Source organism: Colossoma macropomum, unplaced genomic scaffold, assembly GCF_904425465.1.
Source record: "Colossoma macropomum unplaced genomic scaffold, Colossoma_macropomum, whole genome shotgun sequence".
Lineage (NCBI taxonomy): Eukaryota > Metazoa > Chordata > Actinopteri > Characiformes > Serrasalmidae > Colossoma > Colossoma macropomum.
Genome location: NW_023494786.1, coordinates 737,000 through 758,837, shown reverse-complemented (window position 1 = coordinate 758,837; position 21,838 = coordinate 737,000). Strand labels below are relative to the sequence as shown.

The 21,838-nt window shown below is 39.8% G+C and overlaps 1 protein-coding gene across 1 annotated transcript in view; it reads left to right on the top strand.

The window, feature by feature from the left end:
- The window catches only part of LOC118797944 (SR-related and CTD-associated factor 4-like), a 36,881-nt gene that overhangs the window by 3,780 nt on the left and 11,263 nt on the right, over positions 1-21,838 (top strand). The window contains 16 exon segments of the mRNA XM_036557246.1: positions 2,378-2,461; positions 2,554-2,598; positions 3,538-3,699; positions 4,001-4,130; positions 6,565-6,874; positions 6,876-7,071; positions 7,380-7,478; positions 8,481-8,557; positions 11,132-11,192; positions 11,944-12,102; positions 12,470-12,543; positions 13,291-13,487; positions 13,725-13,825; positions 14,132-14,245; positions 15,648-15,804; positions 16,775-16,881. Coding sequence (XP_036413139.1) covers positions 2,378-2,461; positions 2,554-2,598; positions 3,538-3,699; positions 4,001-4,130; positions 6,565-6,874; positions 6,876-7,071; positions 7,380-7,478; positions 8,481-8,557; positions 11,132-11,192; positions 11,944-12,102; positions 12,470-12,543; positions 13,291-13,487; positions 13,725-13,825; positions 14,132-14,245; positions 15,648-15,804; positions 16,775-16,881 — 2,073 coding nt within the window.

The following is a 21,838-nucleotide window of genomic DNA, read 5'->3' as shown; positions in this document are numbered from 1 at the left end:
TCAATTCATTCTTGTTGTGTAAAAAATGTATATTTTGCAAATGATTTTCTGCCGTTTCCCGAAAACATCTTAGGAAAATCATAAACCGATGTTAAACAGCTCGGCGAAAAACTTAATTTGCACAGTTTTTCTAAGTCAGGAGTTCATCTAAAAACCTGACGTGGCTTGAGAAGAGTGTGTGATGGTTTAAGGATGCTGTTAGCACCATGCTAATGGGTGGGCTATAGGTTTCTGTTGCTTGTTATCTACATCACTCTCTTAGCTCCAGGTGCTTTTTAACCCTTGTGTTGCTGATGTGTTTGTTTAAATCAATACAGTCATAACAATTTATGTAAAAATACCAGATGTTTAAAATATTACAAGTGTCCAGCGTAGGGTTCTCCTTTAGCAGTTACAAGTGTTCTCCTTTAGCAGCTGTAGCCAGTCAGCAGCCTGTCCATGTTGCGCACACACACACACACACACACACACACACACTAACAGCAGGCCATGTAGGAGGAGAACAGAGTGAAGGACACAGCACCTCCACACTTTTACTCCCCGCGGGTTCAGCCAACACCACATGTGTAATATAAATGTTTTGGGGGGTGAACAGAGAGAAGGCACTGAAAATGGGTTATTTTGTATGTTTTTCACAGAAAATGAGCAAAGACCAAGAATTTGAGGTAGAAATAATAATTAATCGCATCATTTTATCTTTTGGTAAACACTGAAAATGGGTCCCACAGACCTGAACACCACACAAGAGTTAAATGAGGCACAATACAGGACAGCCAGTCAGAACAGAGCTCATTTACATGTATCAGTCTTAAAGGCACAGTAACGTAAACAGCCTGTTTACTTCTAGTGGATAAAGAGACGTTGGGAAATGGTCATGCAGGAATGATTTATGACCTCACAGATGTTATGAGTGGACCTGGGACGTTTGGTGTATAGACACGGCTGTGAGCTCACTGATTGAGATCATAGCAGCTGTGCTAGCAGGATAAAATGTTCAGTAGCACTCAGAGGTATACATTTGTTAAATAATAAATATAAATAAAAATATGAATTATTTTCTACTAGTTAATCCTTGGTGGCTTGGTGTGTCTTAGGACATGCAGCTCTGTACTGCATACGAATGATTGTGTCCAAAGAGGCAAAACACTACTGTTACTCTTCTTCATCTTCAGAATCAGAATCAGAATCAGAGTCAAGCTTTATTGGCCAGGTTTGCTTACACATACAAGGAATTTGGTTTTGGTTACAGGAGCTCACAGTGCACAGTACCAGACAGACATTTACATGTAGTAAATAAAATAAATATAAAATAGAATAGAATAAAATAAAATACAGTACAAAAAAATAAAATAAAACATGCATTCCTACCATCACACACACACACACACACACACACACACACACACACAGTCATACCTGTAACCTTTACATTGTGCAAAGTATGAGTCTAAGGTTAAAGTGCTGAGTGCAGCAGCAGTTAAAGGGTGTATAGTGGCAAAGAAAGGGATCAGTGAGGTAACAGTCCGATAAGTGGGGTAATATGGCAGGTAAGTAAGATGCTATAATGAACACTGGTCTGAGATGGTAGTTTCTTCTTCTTCTTATTATTATTATTGTTATTGTTGTGTTGTTGTTGTTGTTGTTATTATTATTATTATTATTATTATTATTATTATTATTATTATTATTATTATTACTATATGGTTGACATATCGATTACCCTGTGGACTATGATGAGCAACACAGTGGCATTTAAAATAAAGAAAAAGTAGTAGTAACATATAATAACACATTCAATAATGTATAATGATATTTAATATATGTAGGACATGCTGCTCTGTCCTGCATACGAATGATTGTGTCCAAAGAGGCAAAATACTACTACTATTATTATAATTATTATTATTATTATATGAAAAATGTACTTTAAAATGTATTTAAAAATATGTAATAGTGTTTAAACAAAATATATATATATCTCATAATGTATTTTTTGTTTGGAGTTCAGGCAGGGAAGAATGGAGAACCACACTGCTAAAAGGGAATAACATCAGTCTGGTTACGTTACAGAGAAAGTTTGGGCGAGACTGTTATTGTGTCTGAGTGAATGGAGGGCCCAGCTGTTCTAACGTGACTCCCAACTGCTGAATTTTACATTATGTTGTGTTAAAATTAGCTACACGTCCTGTACTGTTTGGACACATGGGGCATTTTACAGCTGTTCATTTTAAAATGTTGTTAACTCATCATGTTAAATCCTCATTTCTAGACTGGTGAAAATGTGTAAAACACAAACAGCGTTCTTTATATTGAAATGAGCAGATTTTTTCAAAGGGCTTCAGGTCATTTATGTCCATCCTTTGCTTTTCATTACCAGATGGTGTCCATGATGGACATGAAGCCGCCAATTTCCCGAGCAAAGATGATGTCCATCACAAAAGCAGGGATAAAAGCTATCAAGGTAAATTAGTGCATAAATGTACTGTGTGGTTATTTGCAGTAGGCCGTCCATTTTTCTGACTAAAACACTGACGTCTTTGTTTCTTCCAACAGCTTTATAAACACGTCGTCCAAATAATTGAGAAGTTCATCAAGAGGGTATGTGATCTGATGTGATTTGTGAGATTTTGATGTAGAAAATCTTTTTGGAGGATACATTTAAACTAGGGGTGTAACGATACATCATGACACGATACATCGCGATGCAAAAATGTGGGGATGGACGATAATAACAAGTACATTCTGTTTATTATGGCATCTAATGCAGTCGCATTTTTGAACACCAGAGGGCGCAGTCGATTTTACCCACACCAGCACGTTATACGTCATGCTCCCATACGCCACGGTCTCTAGCCTCGGTTGGTGTTTTTATTTCAAAAGACATGAGGACTTCTAGTTAACACTCTGGAGCCCAAGTACAGCGTTTGGTGATGCAGATGATACTGTGAAACTTCTGAAACCTGTGTGACTAAAAGAACCTCAGTTTCATTCAGTGTCACAATTTTCACAATTTTTTCCTTCTAATTTCTTTTGATTGCATGAGAGTTAACATTCTGTTTGTTTACATTAAATACAAGTTTGTGAAATTTCGCACAAGAAAAAGTACCCATTATTTTAATTTGTGATTCTTCAGAAATACAAAGGGACTGTTTTTACTTGGGTATTTAATATATGGTGAAGCTACAACAGAATATTTTGCTCACAATTTTAAAGCTCTGTTCCTAATATGCATTGTTTTGCATTGTTTGCACTTCAGAAATAAAAAAATGTTGTTCATAATTTTTGTTTTATTCAAATTTTTGTTTAAAATATCATAAGACAAAATATCAATTTGTGAACTTAGTATCGTGAATCAAATCGTGAGCAAAGTCTATCGTTACACCCTTAATTTAAACAGAAATCCAGACTTTTTACCATCTTTAATTTATTACTGATTCAAAAATTTGCTGGAAGTTCTTGTCAGATTTAATGTAAATGTTGTGTTGTTGTTGTTGTTGTTGTTGAACTGAATCATGTTTTCTGTTTGTCTCTCTGTAGTGTGGTCCAGAGCTGAAGGTCCCCGGCCTGTATGTGGTGGACTCCATCATCAGGCAGTCTCGGCATCAGTTTGGAGAAGATAAAGACGTTTTTGGTCCGAGGTTTCTGAAGAACATCTCCGAGACCTTCCACAGCCTCTACCAATGTCCTCCTGATGATAAGGTACTGAACTGCGTAGCATGTTTTACCCTGTTCCTTAATAGATGTTAGCATGATGTAATTGCCTTGTTTGTTTATTTATTTATTTATTTATTTAAAGGCTTCGGATTCGGTTTCAGATTTTATTAAATATTTATTGAATTGTATTGATTTTTTTATTTTTATTCTTGAATTGACTTTATTTGCTCATTTTTTTTTTTATCATCTTGATTGTTTCGTTTGCTTTCCTTGCTGATTTTTCTAAGCAAGCCATCATATAAAGTTTCAGACTAACGTGTATTTCAACCTCTGTTTCCGTATGAAGACGAAGATCTTGCGGGTGTTGAATCTGTGGCAGAAGAACTCTGTGTTTGGTATGGACGTCATTCAGCCCCTGCTGGACATGGCTTCAGCTCCACTCTTACCTGTTCTGGAGAACGGCAGGACGCTGGGAGGTACAGAGATGCGAAACACAATGGATAACAATCGGATCTCATTGATTTCCATCAGTATTTTTGGCTGCCAAAGACAAGTTAAAGAGTTAAAGTTGAATTGTTGATTTATTCTTAGCTGATATTTCAGTGGTCTGAATGGCTATTTTGCCAAAAATACATCAATTTAGGTGTTTTGTCCTTTACAGTGCGTAATAAACGAGGTACAGGGACCCAGAGGAGTCTCTGTGCGTAAAGGAAAAGGCCAAAAACCACAGATTAACGGTCGCTACCTAATCAGTGGGTAACTTACAGGTCTGTGAAGGCGCCATTAATGCTGAACACAGTTTAAGCAACGTACAACAGCATGGCTGCCCAATCAGAGAGCACAGGTGCTGGACTGGCCTGCCTGCAGTCCAGGACTGCCTCCCATTTAACCTTTTCAACTCCTTGGGAACACCGGTGGTTCCAAAACGCACCTCGTCATATTCTTCATAACTTTCATATTTCATAAGCTGCATTCTAAAGGTGGGGGTCATATGAGAGCTGAAACTGTCTTCTTTCCAGTCAGATAGATGGGTGATGTAATTTTAAACCCTTAGAATAAAAGAAGCTGATTTTTTCACAAATCTGGGCTATAAACTATAAACAGATGGCGTCTCTTCAGTGATCTGCTCTGTAAACATTATTTTTATAAAATAATACAAAAAGCGTCTAAGATTTTTGGCTTTCAGCAGTAAATTGTAAGCATATGGCAATATGTGAGATCATCAAACACGTTTTCTGTTAACTTTTACCAAAAAAATAAATAAATAAATAAAATAAAAATGTACATTTATTTCATGCAGTTGTTGAATAATTTGCCTTACGATTTGGTCATGTAAATTCAGATGGACAAACCAAAACGTACCCTGGAGAATAAGAGGTTTTAAAACATGCAGATCTGCCAATCTGAAGTTTTTAAAAGATACTGACAGGCTAACTGCCTTTCACCAAGGCCAACAACAATGGCCCATATTTATCAGACGTCTTACAGTAATAATACTGATCCAGGATCAGCTTAGGCTTCTTATCTAACACCAAATAAAATCCCCTGACCTGGTGAGACCTGATCTTAGATCAGTGCTCTTATTTTGAGGTGTTTGATAAATGTTTCTAGCCTAGTCGCATCATTAACTTCCCCCTCGCACCTTACGGCGAGTTTGTGTGGAGTTAATTAGCTGATTTTAAATGTGATAAATGGTGAAAAATTTTAATTCCATCAAATTTTAATTAGTAGGTTGTAAAATGGTCTTGTTTGGTGTTTATCTGCATCTTTTGCGGTGCTTCCTGTTTGCTATAGCTGAACTGTTTGTTGTCTGGTATGTGGTGGCCTTTAGCGGCTGTAGTGGTCTTTTTGCATTTCCTTCTTTAGACCAAACCAGCGGTCGGCAACATGTGGCTGTTTTACTGTCCTGTTGTGGCTCCACAGCAGAATCAGATTTGTAGGTAAAAATAAAATAAACCTCCTTTACAGCAAAATAAAGCTCTGCTGATCGTTCAACACAGTTTAACAGTAAATGGTCTTAAACTCTGGAGTTAATGTAGAACTGCTAATTCACCCTTTAACCCTGAAGATCAGCGCAGACTGCTGGTCACCATAGCAACACAGACAACAGTCTCGCCTAGCTAGTAGCTAACGAAACGACAAAGAGAGAGATTTAAGATGAACATCGCTGAATGGTGAACAACGACGAATGGACTTATTTGTGTTTATAATCACTCCAGCTGGTTTCCTGATACGTTTAATCTGAATGAGAAACTGACAAACACTAAAAAGTCACAAAGCTGAAATCACTTCTCATCCGGATTTTCCCGTTCCACCTTAAATGGTGCAGCAGTTACATTCTGGCGTCTCAGGCCCCATTTAAGGTGGAACGGGAAAATTCAAACAAGAAGCTGGTGAATGAGAAGCGACTTCAGCCTCATAAAAAGTCGAATGTTGAGAGACATTTTACAGAAACTGTTCTACTTTTGTGGAAAAGTTTCCTGTCAGAGATGCGAGAAAAGCAGCTATAGCTGAGTCTAAAGCTTAAAGCAGAGCAAAGTAAGTCTGTGTTTATGTTTATATTAAATTTCTTTAGCCTAGAATAGAACATCAGCACATACTGAGACACATTTACAGCCAAGATGGTGAAATGGACACAATATTGTGGCTCCTAGGGTTGTTAGATTTTTGTTGAAAGGACAAAATGGCTCTTAACATTTGGGTTGCGACCCCTGGACTAAACGGACAGGAAAGTCTGACCAAGACAGAAGACACAGGCTCAGCACTGCCCCCTGGTGCAGCGTAGAGTTCAGATCTTTCCTCATTTTTAAAAATGAGGACATAGAACTTTGGAGAGAAGCTAATTTCCTCATCAAAAGTCCTCTAATCTCGATTTTCATGACTAATTTCTGACTTATTTCTGATCTGTAGGGTCTCCAGCTGCTGAGATACCTGCCCAACCGCCCTCTGCCTCCATCCCCGTCACTCTGGACCAGCCCATCAGTACCGGAGTCCTTCCAGAAACTCAGATCTCAGCCACTTTTCCTCAGCTCCAGAACCCGGCGGCTCTCCCACAGCTCCAGATTCCCCGCCGCTCTCCCACAGCTCCAGATCCCGGCGGCTCTCCCTCAGCTCCAGAACCCGGCGGCTCTCCATCAGCTCCAGAACCCGGCGGCTCTCCCACACCTCCAGAACCCCACCCCTCTCCCACACCTCCAGAACCCGGCGGCTCTCTCTCACCTCCAGAACCCCACTGCTCTCCCACACCTCCAGAACCCGGCGGCTCTCCCACACCTCCAGAACCCGGCGGCTCTCCCACACCTCCAGAACCCGGCGGCTCTCCCTCAGCTCCAGAACCCCGTCGCTTTCCCTCAGCACCAGAACCCTCCAGTGCTCACCGCTATCGCTCAGTTTTTACAGTCCAGTCAAGGCCTCGATGTGAGTGAAGCGAGTTTTCCCTCTTTTTATGTTCCCTTCACTGTTTCTTTCTGCTTATTGCGTAGTCATTATATTAAATTCGTGACCATGAACTGTTTTATTTATAATTTTGTTTATTATTAGTTTTATTAAGTGAATTTCTGTATTTATTATTTGTTCAGCAGCTTCGTGAGTTGCTTCTTTATTAACATTGTATTAGTTTATTAGTGAAACTAATATCACAGCATTGGATTTGGTATGAATTACACCCTTATATGTTAATCATTCCAGATGCATTCTGTCCTTTTTTTGTTTGTCGTCTGCTGTAGCTCCAGCAGGTTCTGCAGACTCTCCAGCAGAGCAGTGCTAACGCCCAGCCGGCTGCCCAGAGCGCTGCTCCCTCTCAGCCGAACAGCACAATCGCAAAGGTAACCGGGGGAAAAATAATTACACAGTGGGAGTGTCACAGTAGAATACAATAGGTTGTATTGTATCATGACATGTTGTATTGTGGCAGCATGTTAGCTTGGAGCTAATCCCTGTGGCTCGGTGTAGCATTTACACGTCCACTCATCTGCGTCGCTCTGTTTCAGTCGTTGAAATGAGAAGAAAACAGTTTAATGATTCAGTGTCGTCATTAAACTTTGGTGATTTTCTTGACATTAAACTTCTTCTACTGTTCCAGTCAGTTAAACATTTAAATGATAGTTTGGTAACACTTTATTTGGATGGTCCACTGTAGATTCTTTATATATGTAAATGTTCAGTAGATCTTTAAGTAACGCTCAACCAAATAGTCATTAAATGCAACTGAAATTGAATCTGAGTGTTATTTGAATGGTCCACTGTAGAGTCTTTGTAAATGCTCAGTAACATTCAACTAAATATCCATTAAATTCAGCTGAACTTCAAGTTCAGTGTGGGGGAGTTTATTAAATCTATCCTTAACCCTAAAACTAACCCTAACCTTAAGGCAAAACCTGATGATCAACTGAACATCACCAGAAAGTTTATTTTTAATTTAAGTGTCTGTAATCGTCTATAGGGAACCAAATAAAGTGTGACCAGTAGTTTAAACACACAGTATTAACCTGGCTGAAAGTGAAGAGGCGTTTTCCTTTAGCAGGCTACAGTCTTCTGTTTGTCGTTAGCATTGTTAGCAGTGGCTGTTGTGTTCTGTTGGGTCGTTAGTGTATCTGCATCGTTCAAAGGCCTTTATGATGGCACTGACTACGAGTGAATGAGGTTTTCTAGTAAGTTTCTAATGATGAGTGTCTGTTATTATAAAGGTGCCCAAAGACACTGTTTGCATGCTGTTTTGGATGCTTGACTGTTGAATTCAGTTACTCAGCTCAGCTAAAAAGGTATAGATGAAAGAAAACCGCCAAAAGTCCTTTAAGTGTGTTTGTGTTGCTTTGTTTCTTTGTCAGGTTTTGCTGGACCGGTTCGATTATGATGAGGAACCAGATGTGGAAGAACCAAAACAGGAGGAAACGACTCCAGCTGTGTAAGAATACTATACCACTACACTAATACTATACTATACCACTACACTAATACTATACCATACCACTACACTAATACTATACTATACCACTACACTAATACTGTACCATACCACTACACTAATACTATACCATACCACTACACTAATACTATACTATACCACTACACTAATACTATACCACTACACTAATACTATACTATACCACTACACTAATACTATACTATACCACTACACTAATACTATACCATACCACTACACTAATACTATACTATACCACTACACTAATAGTATACCGTACCACTACACTAATACTATACTATACCACTACACTAATACTATACCATACCACTACACTAATACTGTACCATACTATACCACTACACTAATACTATACTATACCATACCACTACACTAATACTGTACCATACTATACCACTACACTAATACTATACCATACCACTACACTAATACTATACCATACCACTACACTAATACTGTACCATACTATACCACTACACTAATACTATACTATACCATACCACTACACTAATACTATACCATACCACTACACTAATACTGTACCATACCACTACACTAATACTGTACCATACTATACCACTACACTAATACTATACTATACCATACCACTACACTAATACTGTACCATACTATACCACTACACTAATACTATACTATACCATACCACTATACTAATACTGTACCACTACACTAATACTATACTATACCACTACACTAATACCGTACCACTACACTAATACTATACCATACTATACCACTACACTAATACTATACCATACCATACCACTACACTAATACTATACTATACCATACCACTACACTAATACCGTACCACTACACTAATACTATACCATACCACTACAGTAATACTATACCATACCACTACACTAATACTATACCATACCACTACACTAATACTATACCATACCACTACACTAATACTATACCATTACACTAATACTATACTATACTATACCACTACACTAATACTATACTATACTATACCACTACACTAATACTATACTATACCACTACACTAATACTATACCATTACACTAATACTATACTATACTATACCACTACACTAATACTATACTATACCACTACACTAATACTATACCATTACACTAATACTATACTATACTATACCACTACACTAATACTATACTATACCACTACACTAATACTATACTATACCACTACACTAATACTATACTATACCACTACACTAATACTATACCACTACACTAATACTATACTATATCATACCACTACACTAATATCATACCACTACACTAATACTATACCACTACACTAATACCATACTATACCACTACACTAATACTATACCATACCATACCACTACACTAATACTATACTATACATACCACTACACTAATACCGTACCACTACACTAATACTATACCATACCACTACACTAATACTATACTATACCACTACACTAATACTATACCACTACACTAATACTATACTATACTATACCACTACACTAATACTACACCATTACACTAATACTATACTATACCACTACACTAATACTATACTATACCATACCACTACACTAATACCGTACCACTACACTAATACTATACCATACCACTACACTAATACTATACCATACCACTACACTAATACTATACTATACCACTACACTAATACTATACCACTACACTAATACTATACCACTACACTAATACTATACTATACCACTACACTAATACTATACCATTACACTAATACTATACTATACTATACCACTACACTAATACTATACTATACCACTACACTAATACTATACCATTACACTAATACTATACTATACTATACCACTACACTAATACTATACTATACCACTACACTAATACTATACCATACCACTACACTAATACTATACTATACTATACCACTACACTAATACCATACCACTACACTAATACCATACCACTACACTAATACTATACTATACCACTACACTAATACTATACTATACCACTACACTAATACTATACCATACCACTACACTAATACTATACTATACTATACCACTATACTATACCACTACACTAATATCATACCACTACACTAATACTATACCACTACACTAATACCATACTATACCACTACACTAATACTATACTATACCACTACACTAATACTATATCATACTATACCACTACACTAATACCATACCACTACACTAATACTATACTATACTATACCACTACACTAATACCATACCACTACACTAATACTATACTATACCACTACACTAATACTATACCATTACACTAATACTATACTATACTATACCACTACACTAATACTATTCTATACTAATTGTTCGACAGTGTGTGTATATATATATTTACATTTACACATTTTTTTGAGTGTGTGTGAGTGTGTGTGCGTGTGGGCATGCACATTAGTGTGTTTTATACTTGTATTTTATGTTTTTATATACGCTTTATATGTTTTATATATCTATTTATCTATCTATCTATCTGTCTTCTGTAGAAACCTCATGGATCTGCAGCAGGCTTTACAGGCTCACCTTTTCGGTCAACTATCAAGCCAGGTATTTTATTTCACTGTTGAGCAAAAAGTCCATGACGTTGACATTGTCGCTCACATTCATGAGCTGAAAGAGGGAGGGGGAAAAAAGAAAAAAAAAGTTCTTAATGTTTGAAGGATGTACGACCGTAACGGTCATTGAGATGTTTGGGTTGAACCTGGTTAAAAATGCCCCGTCACTGATTTGTAGATTTGTTTTATCTGTATTCTGGCATATAAAAAAGGCTTGATGTGACCAGGCATCAAATAAAACCTGCATGAAGGTGTTGACGCTCGTTATAAGGGTCGTTCAGCCTGGACTGCCTTTTGAATGAGAACAGAGCTTATTTACATATCGCTGATATCGGAAGAAAATCTTGTATCTCCATTTTTGCCGTTTTTCAGTTTGACATAATTTGAAAATGCCTGTTGTCCTTTACGTTGTGTGTAAATTTAATGGAGAATGAACCAGAAGAAACAACCCAAAATGACTTGGTAAAAATTCTGATTCCATTGACTTACATTGAAAGTAAAGTATGTTTTTTCCTTCTCCTGGAAAGTTACCATTTTGGAGATAACAAGGTTTTCTTCCCACATCAGCGATATGAATCTTTAGTAACAGAACCAGGCTTTTTACATGGTCATGTAAATATGGATCTTCTGTTTTTGGTTCACTAAACTGCTCAGATGTCATTGGTGGAGCTCAGAGAGGGAATATAAAACGGGGGGAAAATGTGCGGGTATTGGCCCTTTTAATGCTCTGCTTTGTTGTACAGGTGCTTCCGAACGTGCAGGCAGCGCTGCAGGCAGTGGGTTCTCAGTCGGTTCCTGGTTCGGCGCAGGCCGCGGGACAGCCTCGCCCTGACCTCCAGCCGTCCGGCCCCTTCGAGATCCCTCGGAACGAAAACCACGGCCACGTCAGCGCACAGCCCCAGGTACGGACCACCACCCTCAGAGACCACCAACCTGCTGATATCTATAGACATGGACTGAAGTCCGTTACAGAGCGTTAAACAGTAGCACTGACGTCGAGGTGTGAGTTTTGTTCGTACTTTTGTTTGTAACGATCTACAATCGCTTTATAGCAGCATTAACTTCAGGCACTGAACATCTGGGATCGATTATGTTCGGAAAACCAGGGAAAACTGCCAAACTATTCCTTTAGTAGATGTGCACAGCAATAAGGCTCTCAATGTGTTTTACTTCTGGATAATTTCAGCGTTTTTTATATCTTCAGTCCACTCCTCAATATTTTACTCGTTCCAGATTAAATTGGTTGTTTTAAGTCTCCCCTCTTTTCAGGATGTGCTAATGGAGTCCAGCCAGTCCAGGAGAGATGATCGGGATGGGAGATACAACAGGCGATCGAGGTCGAGGTGTGTTATTTTAGTGTTCTTACAGTTGCTTTGCTGTACTGTGGCTTCCTTGTTTATTTGTTTTTTTTTTTATTCTTTTTGTTATTTTGTTGTCTTTTTGTTATTTTACCGTAGGTTTTAATGATTTCTCGCCTGTATCTGTTTCTATCTGTAGCATCTTACCTGTTTGTTTTGAAGTTTTCCTTTTACACTTTAAGAGACCTTGGGTTTAAGAAGTTTTCTATGTAAGTTGTGGTTGTTGTTGTGGTTGTTGTTGTGGTTGTCTGTTTGGTTGTTTGTTTGTTGTTTTACTGCATTATAACTTGCTTCATTACATAATTCTTACATTTTGGGATGCAGTTGCATAATTAATTGCATAGCTGTGTAATTTTGCATATTAGTTCAATTTACATTTGTATCGGCAGGTTCAAGTCTGCAGTCTTGACTTTGAAGCAAACAGAAAAAAAAGAGTCAAGAACTGTCAGAAACAGCGAAAATGTAAAGGCTGTTCACGCAACAGTAACGTTATCAAATATAAATAATAAATAATAATTTCTCCTCTTCTGCTCAAACACAAACGGGGTTCTGATTGAAAGTGTAGAATCTGCACTGTCCACTCAGTTTCTCCCCTCGTCTCCTCAGACGTCCATCTGAGATGTGCATACTGCATACTTTTGTTATCCGCGATACCTGTAACTAAAGGTTCTGAAGGTCCTCCCTGTTCTGGTTATAACGAGGTGACAATTCAGCTCCTCACCGTCTCTGCAGGTCTCCTCGGAGACGCTCGTCGTCCCGTACGCGGAGGTCCCGCTCCGGCTCACGTTCTCATCGCTCGAGGTTCCGGCGCTCGCGGTCTCGGTCCAGAGAGCGCTGGAGGGGGTCGCCGAGGTCACGCACTGAGGACCGGAGGGAGAGAGAGAGGAAACATAAGGGTCTCCCGCCCATCAGGAGAGAGACGCTCAGCGGTCAGTGGGAGCATCTGCATCAGCAGGCTTAGCGTTATTTATAATTATATTTATTTATTTATAAAATTACTTGCATGCTTTCCTTCCATTACTTGTGTTTACTTTATTGTTTATATAAAAAAATATATATATTTATCTGGGTTTTTTTCCACTGTATCTGCTTATGTATGTATGTATGTATGTATGTATGTACTGTATAAGTACCGATTAGTGTTGATGTGCGTTCTCTGTGTTCAGTTTGCACCACAACACTGTGGATCGGTCAGCTGGATAAGAAAACACAGCAGCAGGACATCAGCAGCCTGATGGAGGAATTCGGACAGATCGAATCTATAAACGTAAGTTTTTATCTTTTGTGTTCAGCGGTTATAGTTAATTCAGTCAAAATAAGTGTAAGTTATCACATAATATTAATCCAGTTGATCCAAAAATTGGTGGTAGAAGTTAAAAAATCTTTCTGCAGACTCTCTGCAAAGTATTAACACTGGGCCTCATCCTAAGATTTTGGAGAATGAGGCCCAGTGATTTTGGTCACTGATGTCATGATGGGTAATTTTCATACTGTTCCATTGATGGTGATGTATTTTTGCCCTTCAAACTGCAGTCCTGCCTCACCGTTACTGTCTCCTGTCTCTCTTGCTCAGATGATTCCTCCTCGAGGCTGTGCCTACATCGTCATGGTGCACAGACAGGACGCCTCCACAGCCCTGAACAAGCTCAGCAGAGGCAGCGCCAGAATCAACCACAAGCCCTTCAAGGTACAAACCCTTCCTCTCTGGTTTGAAGGGTTTCAGCAGCGCTTTAAAGTCAACCTGAAATCAGGGTGGTTCTTTTTATGTCGTTACTTCATGTCCCTGGTAATGTTATAATAAAGGCCCAATCCCATTTCATGCCTCGCCCCTACCCCTCAGCCCGACCCCCCTGCTTTAGACGTTCGTACTTTGGGTTAGGGTGTCCCCATTCTTGTTGAGATAGAGGGGTAGGTGAAGTGTTGGGGCAGAAGAACTGTATTATCTTAGTTTAATGTCGTTTCAATGTATTTTGATCCTTTTCCTCATAACAAGCATAAAAAGTGCTAGTAGTGTTAATGGCTCGTTAGCTAGCTAGCTAAATTTCCCGTTCCACCTTAAATAGTCCAGCAGTTCTGATGCCTGAGGCACCAAATGTAACTGCTGCTCCATTTAAGGTGGAACAGGAAAATTCTAACAAGAATCTGGTGAATATCTGACTTCAGCTTCATATCACTGAAGAATTAGGGGTGGGTGATAATAAATAACTGCCCCCCTCTTTGAAGGCATATGATGCCCTAAATGTAACTAAAGCCCAACAGTGAGGAGCTGAACTTTACCCTCCTCTGCTGTCACTGCAGACTGGCAGGGTCGCCTACAGAGCAGCGCTGGTAGCTGTTAATGAAGTGATGCTCTTTTTATTTGAGGGTCTCATTTCAGAGGGAAGATTTCAACCACTACCCTGTAACTCAGTTCTAAGGGGTTAGGGTGACACTCGGAGGTGCTTACCTTTTAAAGTCTTTAAAGCGAGGCTGTTTTGGGGCATCGTGCCGTTTGCGGCTGTCAGTACAGCTGAGTGAAGATGGAATTATGGCAAAAATAGCAAAACTATGAGCACAAAAAGCGCAGAGATTCAGCAGACTTGAGACTGTGGCTTCATAATGACTCACTGAAAAATTTGTTCACGCTGAAATCTGTGTCCCATCAAACGCAGCCAGATGATAAACTGTTAGTTAAACATCCCTGTTTGCTCTTAAGACTCACCTTTAGCTTTTTTTTACACGTTTATTTTCTATTTTTAAGCAGTAGAACACAAGAGGGAGTGTGTTATCGTGGAATAACATCACGGCAAATCGGTGGAATTCCCGTTTGAATATTTGGAGGATGTTTAGAAATATCTACAGGTTTAACAATAATTCACAAAAGCAAATAAATAAATAAAAACAGTGTGAAGGAGCTGTAATTAGATTACAACCTTAGATGACTAAACGCTGCTGGTTAATTCGTTTGGAAGGAGAGACCGTCAGCTGCAGTGATCTGGTGTGGAATGTATGTTGGTGTTGATCAGAGATGAATTTTCCTCCATGGTCAGTTTGATGCTGTTCTTTTGTGGTCGAATCACTTGGGAAGATGCTGCTGTTCTCTTGGTCAGATTGCCTGGGCGCTGAACAAAGGCGTGAGCTCGCGGTTTAAGAAGTACTGGGACGTGGAGCTGGGAGTCACCTACGTCCCCTGGAGTAAGCTGAAGCCTGCGGAGATCCCGGCTCTGAGAGACGGAGGCATGCTGGACCAGGACACCTTCAATCCAGGTACCGAGATGAACTTCAGTCGGCGTTTCCCACAGATTTGAACTGTACTTTGGTGCAGAGGCGGAGACTCTAAAGCATAAACAGTTCGTATATAATAACCTTTTTTTAGTAAGAGCAAATAAATGAAAACAGTGGACGAAGTTTAACCCAACATTCAATGAACGCTACAGCTTCAGTGTAACACCAGTTTCTAAATACTAAACGGCGCTGATAACCAGGAGAGAGTAGCTGGTTAGCATTAGCTTTGTGAGCAGGCTGCTAGCTCTGCTTACTAGAAAACAGGTTCGATTCAGACTAGTGATGTTAATGACTCAAATCTGAGGAAGCGAAGTTGAGCGGCTTCTGTCGGAGGGAGAGAAAAAAGAAATTAAACCTGCTCTCTGGTGTCTGGAGCTGGAGCCTCCTAGCTAAGCTAATACAAGCCAGCTCGTCTCTCCTAGCTAGCTTAGCTAAAGAGATCTAAACACCACAGTGCAGGTTCGATTTGACTGACTGCTCTGCTATCACAAGTATAGACTGTAAAAACTCAACTGAACGGTGTTGGAGTGACAGAAATCCGAAATCGGACCTGTTCTGTTTTTAAGCTTCAGCCTGCTAGGCTAAGCTAACACGACCCTACGGTGCCTCCCACTGCGGTATGGGCTCGGTTCTAGCAAACCGACGACTAAAAATACCCATTTAGAGGATAAAGACTCGTATCTGAGAGCACAGATTCGAATTACCGGTGTTGAAGTGACAAAGATAAAAACAGAATTGATCTGTGGTGCTTTGAGCTGAAGCCTGTCGGACGACGCTAAAGCTAATGTAGCTAGTTATCCGGCTACAGGTGAAACCCACCACAGTACAGACTCAGTTACCAACAGAAATGGCCCACAGATATTTTTTCTCTTTTTATCCGTAGTTTTAATTTAATTCGTTTTACTTTTTAATTTATTGATTACTGTTCCAACCGATGTCTCTCCTCCTCTAGAGTGGGCGTCGGTGCTGGAGGACCTGCTTAGAGCCGTTGAAGATAAAGGATGTAACCCCGAAGGAGAACCGAGCGATGGAGCTGCCGTCGCCTTGGCTGGGCCTCAGGTAAAAGCCGAGGGGTTTCCCTTGGAGCTCCGCAGGGTTTTTTGCTGTTCTCTGCAGCTAATCTTTCTCTTCTTTCCTTTTCATTTGGGAGGCAAAGTGTTTATCTGCGTGTCATTTATACGTCACGGCTGGCTTGATTTAAAAAGGCTGAAAGTGTCAAAGCTGTTTATCAGTATGATCGTAAGTCATTTTAGTACCTTTAAAGATTTTAAGATTCTCCTGCAACACAGTCAACAGATTTCAAAACAGCATTGAAACTTAATAAAAAACGTAGCTTCATGACTGACTTTATTTCCTCAATGTTTTCTTACGGTTCCACACGGTCTTTCAGTTCATGCTCCTAGGAGAAAAGGAAGCCAATCCTTTGTGGTCACCTCTGTGCACATAATGTCAGAACTGAAATATAAACCAAGGTTCAAGAACCACTGCGGCCGTTTTCAGACCGCTTCCTGTTTGTGTACGCTGTGGCCATGAAACTTGGTGGAGTATCACAGAGCAGGACTTTCACTTCTTGGCTCTGCAAGTGTCAAATGCAGGTTTGTAGGAACTTGTAAACACTAGTAACTGGACTTCAGTAAATATCAGTGTAATTTGAAGTTGTAAATATTAGATTAGGTGATTTGAAGCAGGAAGGGAAATGGTGTTTTTTTTTTGTTTTGGGGCATTTTATACACAAATGGTGGCACTTTGCAGAATACAGTGTGATTCAAAAAGATTCATCCGATTTCAGTGTTTTATTTCACTTGTAAATCATTACAGAACAATGCAGTAAACTGTAAATGATTTAATGAGCATAAAGTTTATTATGTAATTTTGTAAGTGCTCAGTATGAACCTCCTCCAGCTGTACAGACAACATCAACACCATAGTCAAATTCACCCCATACTCAATTGAGCATGTCGGGTGTCACTGCACTTAGGGTTCTTTCAGTGCGATTTCGGAGATCATCCAGTGTTGTGGAACCAACGACGAATGCTCTGAGCTGTTGGAGCTTCACTGCCCACAAAAATCAAACTGCACAGTTATGACGGATTCACTCTTATTGAAGTGGAGAACGCAGAACGCTTTCAGCTCAGGGGTCTCATCTCCTCTCAGACTGAAGGGAGCCGTCTTCCACTGACAGTCAGAAACTCTATGACCCCCTCTTTCAATTGGATTGTGATTGGTTCCTAGACGCCTCACAGTGGGGGAAAAATATGGCGCTTTGAAATCAGATGAATGTTTTTAATTCAGCCTGTATTAAAAATAACAATTTAGTCAGGATACTGAGCAACACGTTTCTAGAATATTAACAGTTTTATCACCAGCAGCCAATAAATCAGAGTCTACTAACTTGATGTTAGTAAATATTAGTGTAATTTGAAGCAAAGTGGGAAATGGAGCTTTTCAATGGGGCAAGTTTTGTTTCAGGGGCATTTTACACACAAATGTTGGCACTTTGCAAAATTTTAAAAGTGGCATTTTAATCAGAATACTAACAGGTTTTATCAAAAACAGCCAAAAAAGAAATTAAATAGCGTCTATATTCAGTGTTTATTCCATTTTAATGTGGATGAAGATGGAGTTGGTGGTGAATGCTCTTGAATTTAGACATCAGCATTTTCTTATGTAGGCGTGTTTAATCTAAAGGTGAGCAGGCAGGTCAAAATTAAGTGATGTGTGAAAGTAGCAGCAATAATAATAAATAATAATTTATTACATTCAAATATGTTAATTTTACTTAAATACATTACTAATAAGTTCTTTTGGGGCATTTCTGTCCCTGTGCTGGTGTTTTTATGGGTAAAAATATTAAATTTGAAGCGTTTTTGCCCTTTTTCCTGGTTATTTCTACCACTGGTGTGACTGCTACCCATGACTGGGGTTGAAGAGAAACACTGGCTGGAACATCTCACCACCTTTTTGGACGAATTTGCTGGGGAATCACACACAGGTGGGTTTATGAACTGTAAGGAAAACGTCAAGGCTGACGTTTTAAACCGCTGATCCTGGCTGCACACTCGCAGTGGACAGTACTCATCTTGGCATAGTTTTGCCGTTTTGTTACCATGCAGCGTCATCGTTGGTGGGATGCTAGTTTTTGGTTCAAATCAAGAATCTTTATAACTTTGGCTGCGAAATCTGTATGTTAACCCAAAACCCGGTAAATGAAGAATCCCAAACTGACAAGTAACCAGGCTGAAACCATGTTGATAAATCTCAGATTTTGCAATGTTGCCATCTCATTGGCCTGAAATTTGAACCATTTTCAGGTAAGTCCACCAAGAGTCTCTGTTGAGGAGTTCTGTAAGTGATCTTTTAAGGGAAATGTTTTATAAGGCAGCTTGTTGAAGCTATACCAGTACTTGGATACTTAAAATATTTAGATACTTGACTTTGCTGCAGTTTTGCTGACGAGAATAGCAGGGAAGATGAGCTTACATGCTAAAATATACACTATTTAGAACAGTGTTCTGGCTTAAACCCCTGCACTCTGTGAAGTGAGATGTATTTACAGTTGTTATATTCATAAACAATCTGGTGGACCAGGCTTCCTGTAGGCCTCAGGATGAAAACTGTTAAGTCTCAACTTTGCACATGATGACTGCTGTTGGAGAACGTTCTCAAAATGAGACCGAAGTTCTTTCCTGCTCAGATTGAATCAATCATTAAATGTTTTTGACAAAGTTTGTCAGCACAAGACACTTCGCTGCTGTTTAATTTCTGCTATGAATTCTAAACGTGTGAAATAATACTTAGTGGACAGACAAAACGAGGAGGAAAAATGCTCCCTGTCCAATTTTGGATGGATTAGATGAAGCCTGCAGGAGGAAACATCTGTTGATGGATGTGCACTGTCGAGTCGGTTGAAGGAACCTCACCAACACTTATTAAAATAAAGGTTCTTAAGTGGGTCTTGGCATGAATGTCTAGTTCTAGGAGAACAACTCAAAACATTTACAGTTTGTGGAATTCATGTTAGTATCTTAATTACTAAATTCTTTAAAGAACCATCCATTGAAGGGTTCTTCAGGGAACCAGAAATGGTGGCCAAAGAACTTTCAGCATAACCTGTAAATAGTCAGTCTATGCAAAGAAGTACACATGGTTGCTTGGACAGTCACAGTGTCATCTAGAGAAGCTGAAGTCTTGCCATACACAAATCCATGGCAATATTATTAGACCTTGAGAGTTCTGCAGTTATTGACTCAGCAGCTGTAGCTGGATGCCACTATTCAGGTTGATGGGTGGTTTAGATCGGTCTTATCCACAGAGGTCTGGTGTGGCTGCAGGATTTCATTGCAGTCAAGCAGAAGCACACCTGAATACACTTCCATCTGATGGTTTCAGCCTTCAAACAGCTGATTAGTTATATGATATGATCTCCTGCTTGGTAGGAAAACCTGCAGGCCCTTTGTGGATAAGACTGGAGAACCCTGATTTAGACACGGGCTGTAACTTTTCCCTTTCTCTAACTTGATTAACCATGACAAGCACTGCAGAAACTGCTCATACTCACGCAGTGCGTCTGCAGATCAGTTCAGGATTCAAAACAGAACGTTCTGTGGATTCGGCGTGCTGTGTGTAAATTATAGCAGGTACAGGAGCACCATGAGACTCCTCTAGAACGTGCAGTGCCTCTCAGGAAAAAGTGCTACCCATCAGCTGTTTTGCTGTAAGAGACTGTTGCTGCCTCACATGCTGACAGGATAATAGTGAATGTAGGTTCCTGAGCTGAAAAGCTAAGAGCAAAGTGCCTTTAATTAGAAGTAGGAGCTTCAGGTTGAGCTCAGAGTCTCTGACTCGTCATCATGGTGGAGAAAACGACGGTTTCGCTCATCAGTGGTGGGTAAATACTCCTCTAAGTGCAGTTAACGTTTTGCAGTCAATGATTAGCTCAGAAGTTTGCTTTCATCTGGAACTGTTGGTTGCGTTATGTACTTTTTTTATGATTGGGAAGACGTTAGGAGGGCTGACTAAGATTTTCAGTCAAGTCAAAATGTGTTTATATCGTGCTTTTTACAACAGGCCTTGTCGTAAAGCAGCTTTACGGGGATCCAGGTCCGAGACCCCATAAGCGTCGCCAGTGGCGACAGTGGCACAGAAAGAGGAAAAAGATAGAGGAAGAAACCTTGAGAGAAACCAAGACTCAAAAGGGGAACCCATCCTCTGGTCGACACCGGATAGTAAAACAAAAAGCTTTGGTTAGACCATCAGTATAAGATACGGAAAAGACGAAAGACATACGACACCTTCATCGTAGCCTCACTGGTCATGACCGCGGGGCACGTGAACACGCAGCCTTTGTAATTATGGCTTCACAGGAGGAACACTGGGCTGTTGGCAAGTTCCTAAAGGCAGCCTAACGTAGCAGAGAGCCGCTTTAAAACGATGTACCGTAACCTGTGCAGTGGGTTAAGGTGAGACTAAAACTGAACCAAATGATCTGTCGACATCAGAAAAAAACGTTTTCTGTTTGAAACCCCGTACTTTCACAATGTGGACCCTCAGAATTTCCCCTGAGGATTACGGATTACGGAATATCGGTATCGGATGGCTGAGCTATTTTGCAGTGCTGTGGAACGTTCCACTAAGGTAACCACACCCTCGCCCATGGATAACAACTGCACTGAAATGACGCTGTGAACTGATAATTTACTCTTGGAACTGGTGTTGTGAACGTATGGCGTATATTTAAACTGTAGATCAGGGATGCACAACTCCAGTCCCTGGAGGGCCGGTGTCCAGCAGAGTTTGGTAGTTCCCCTTCTCAGACACACCCACCAAACCTGGCAGTTAACAGATAAGTGTAATGAGGTGGGTTTGAGCAGGTAAATCGCCAAACTCTGTTGGAAACGGAGTTGCGCACCCCTGCTGTAGATGTCTGAACCCATTTAGAAAACCTGTTGAATATGCATGATTATGCAAATGCTCCTATTTTCTCGTTCAGTATCAACTCCACCCCTTTCTCTACATT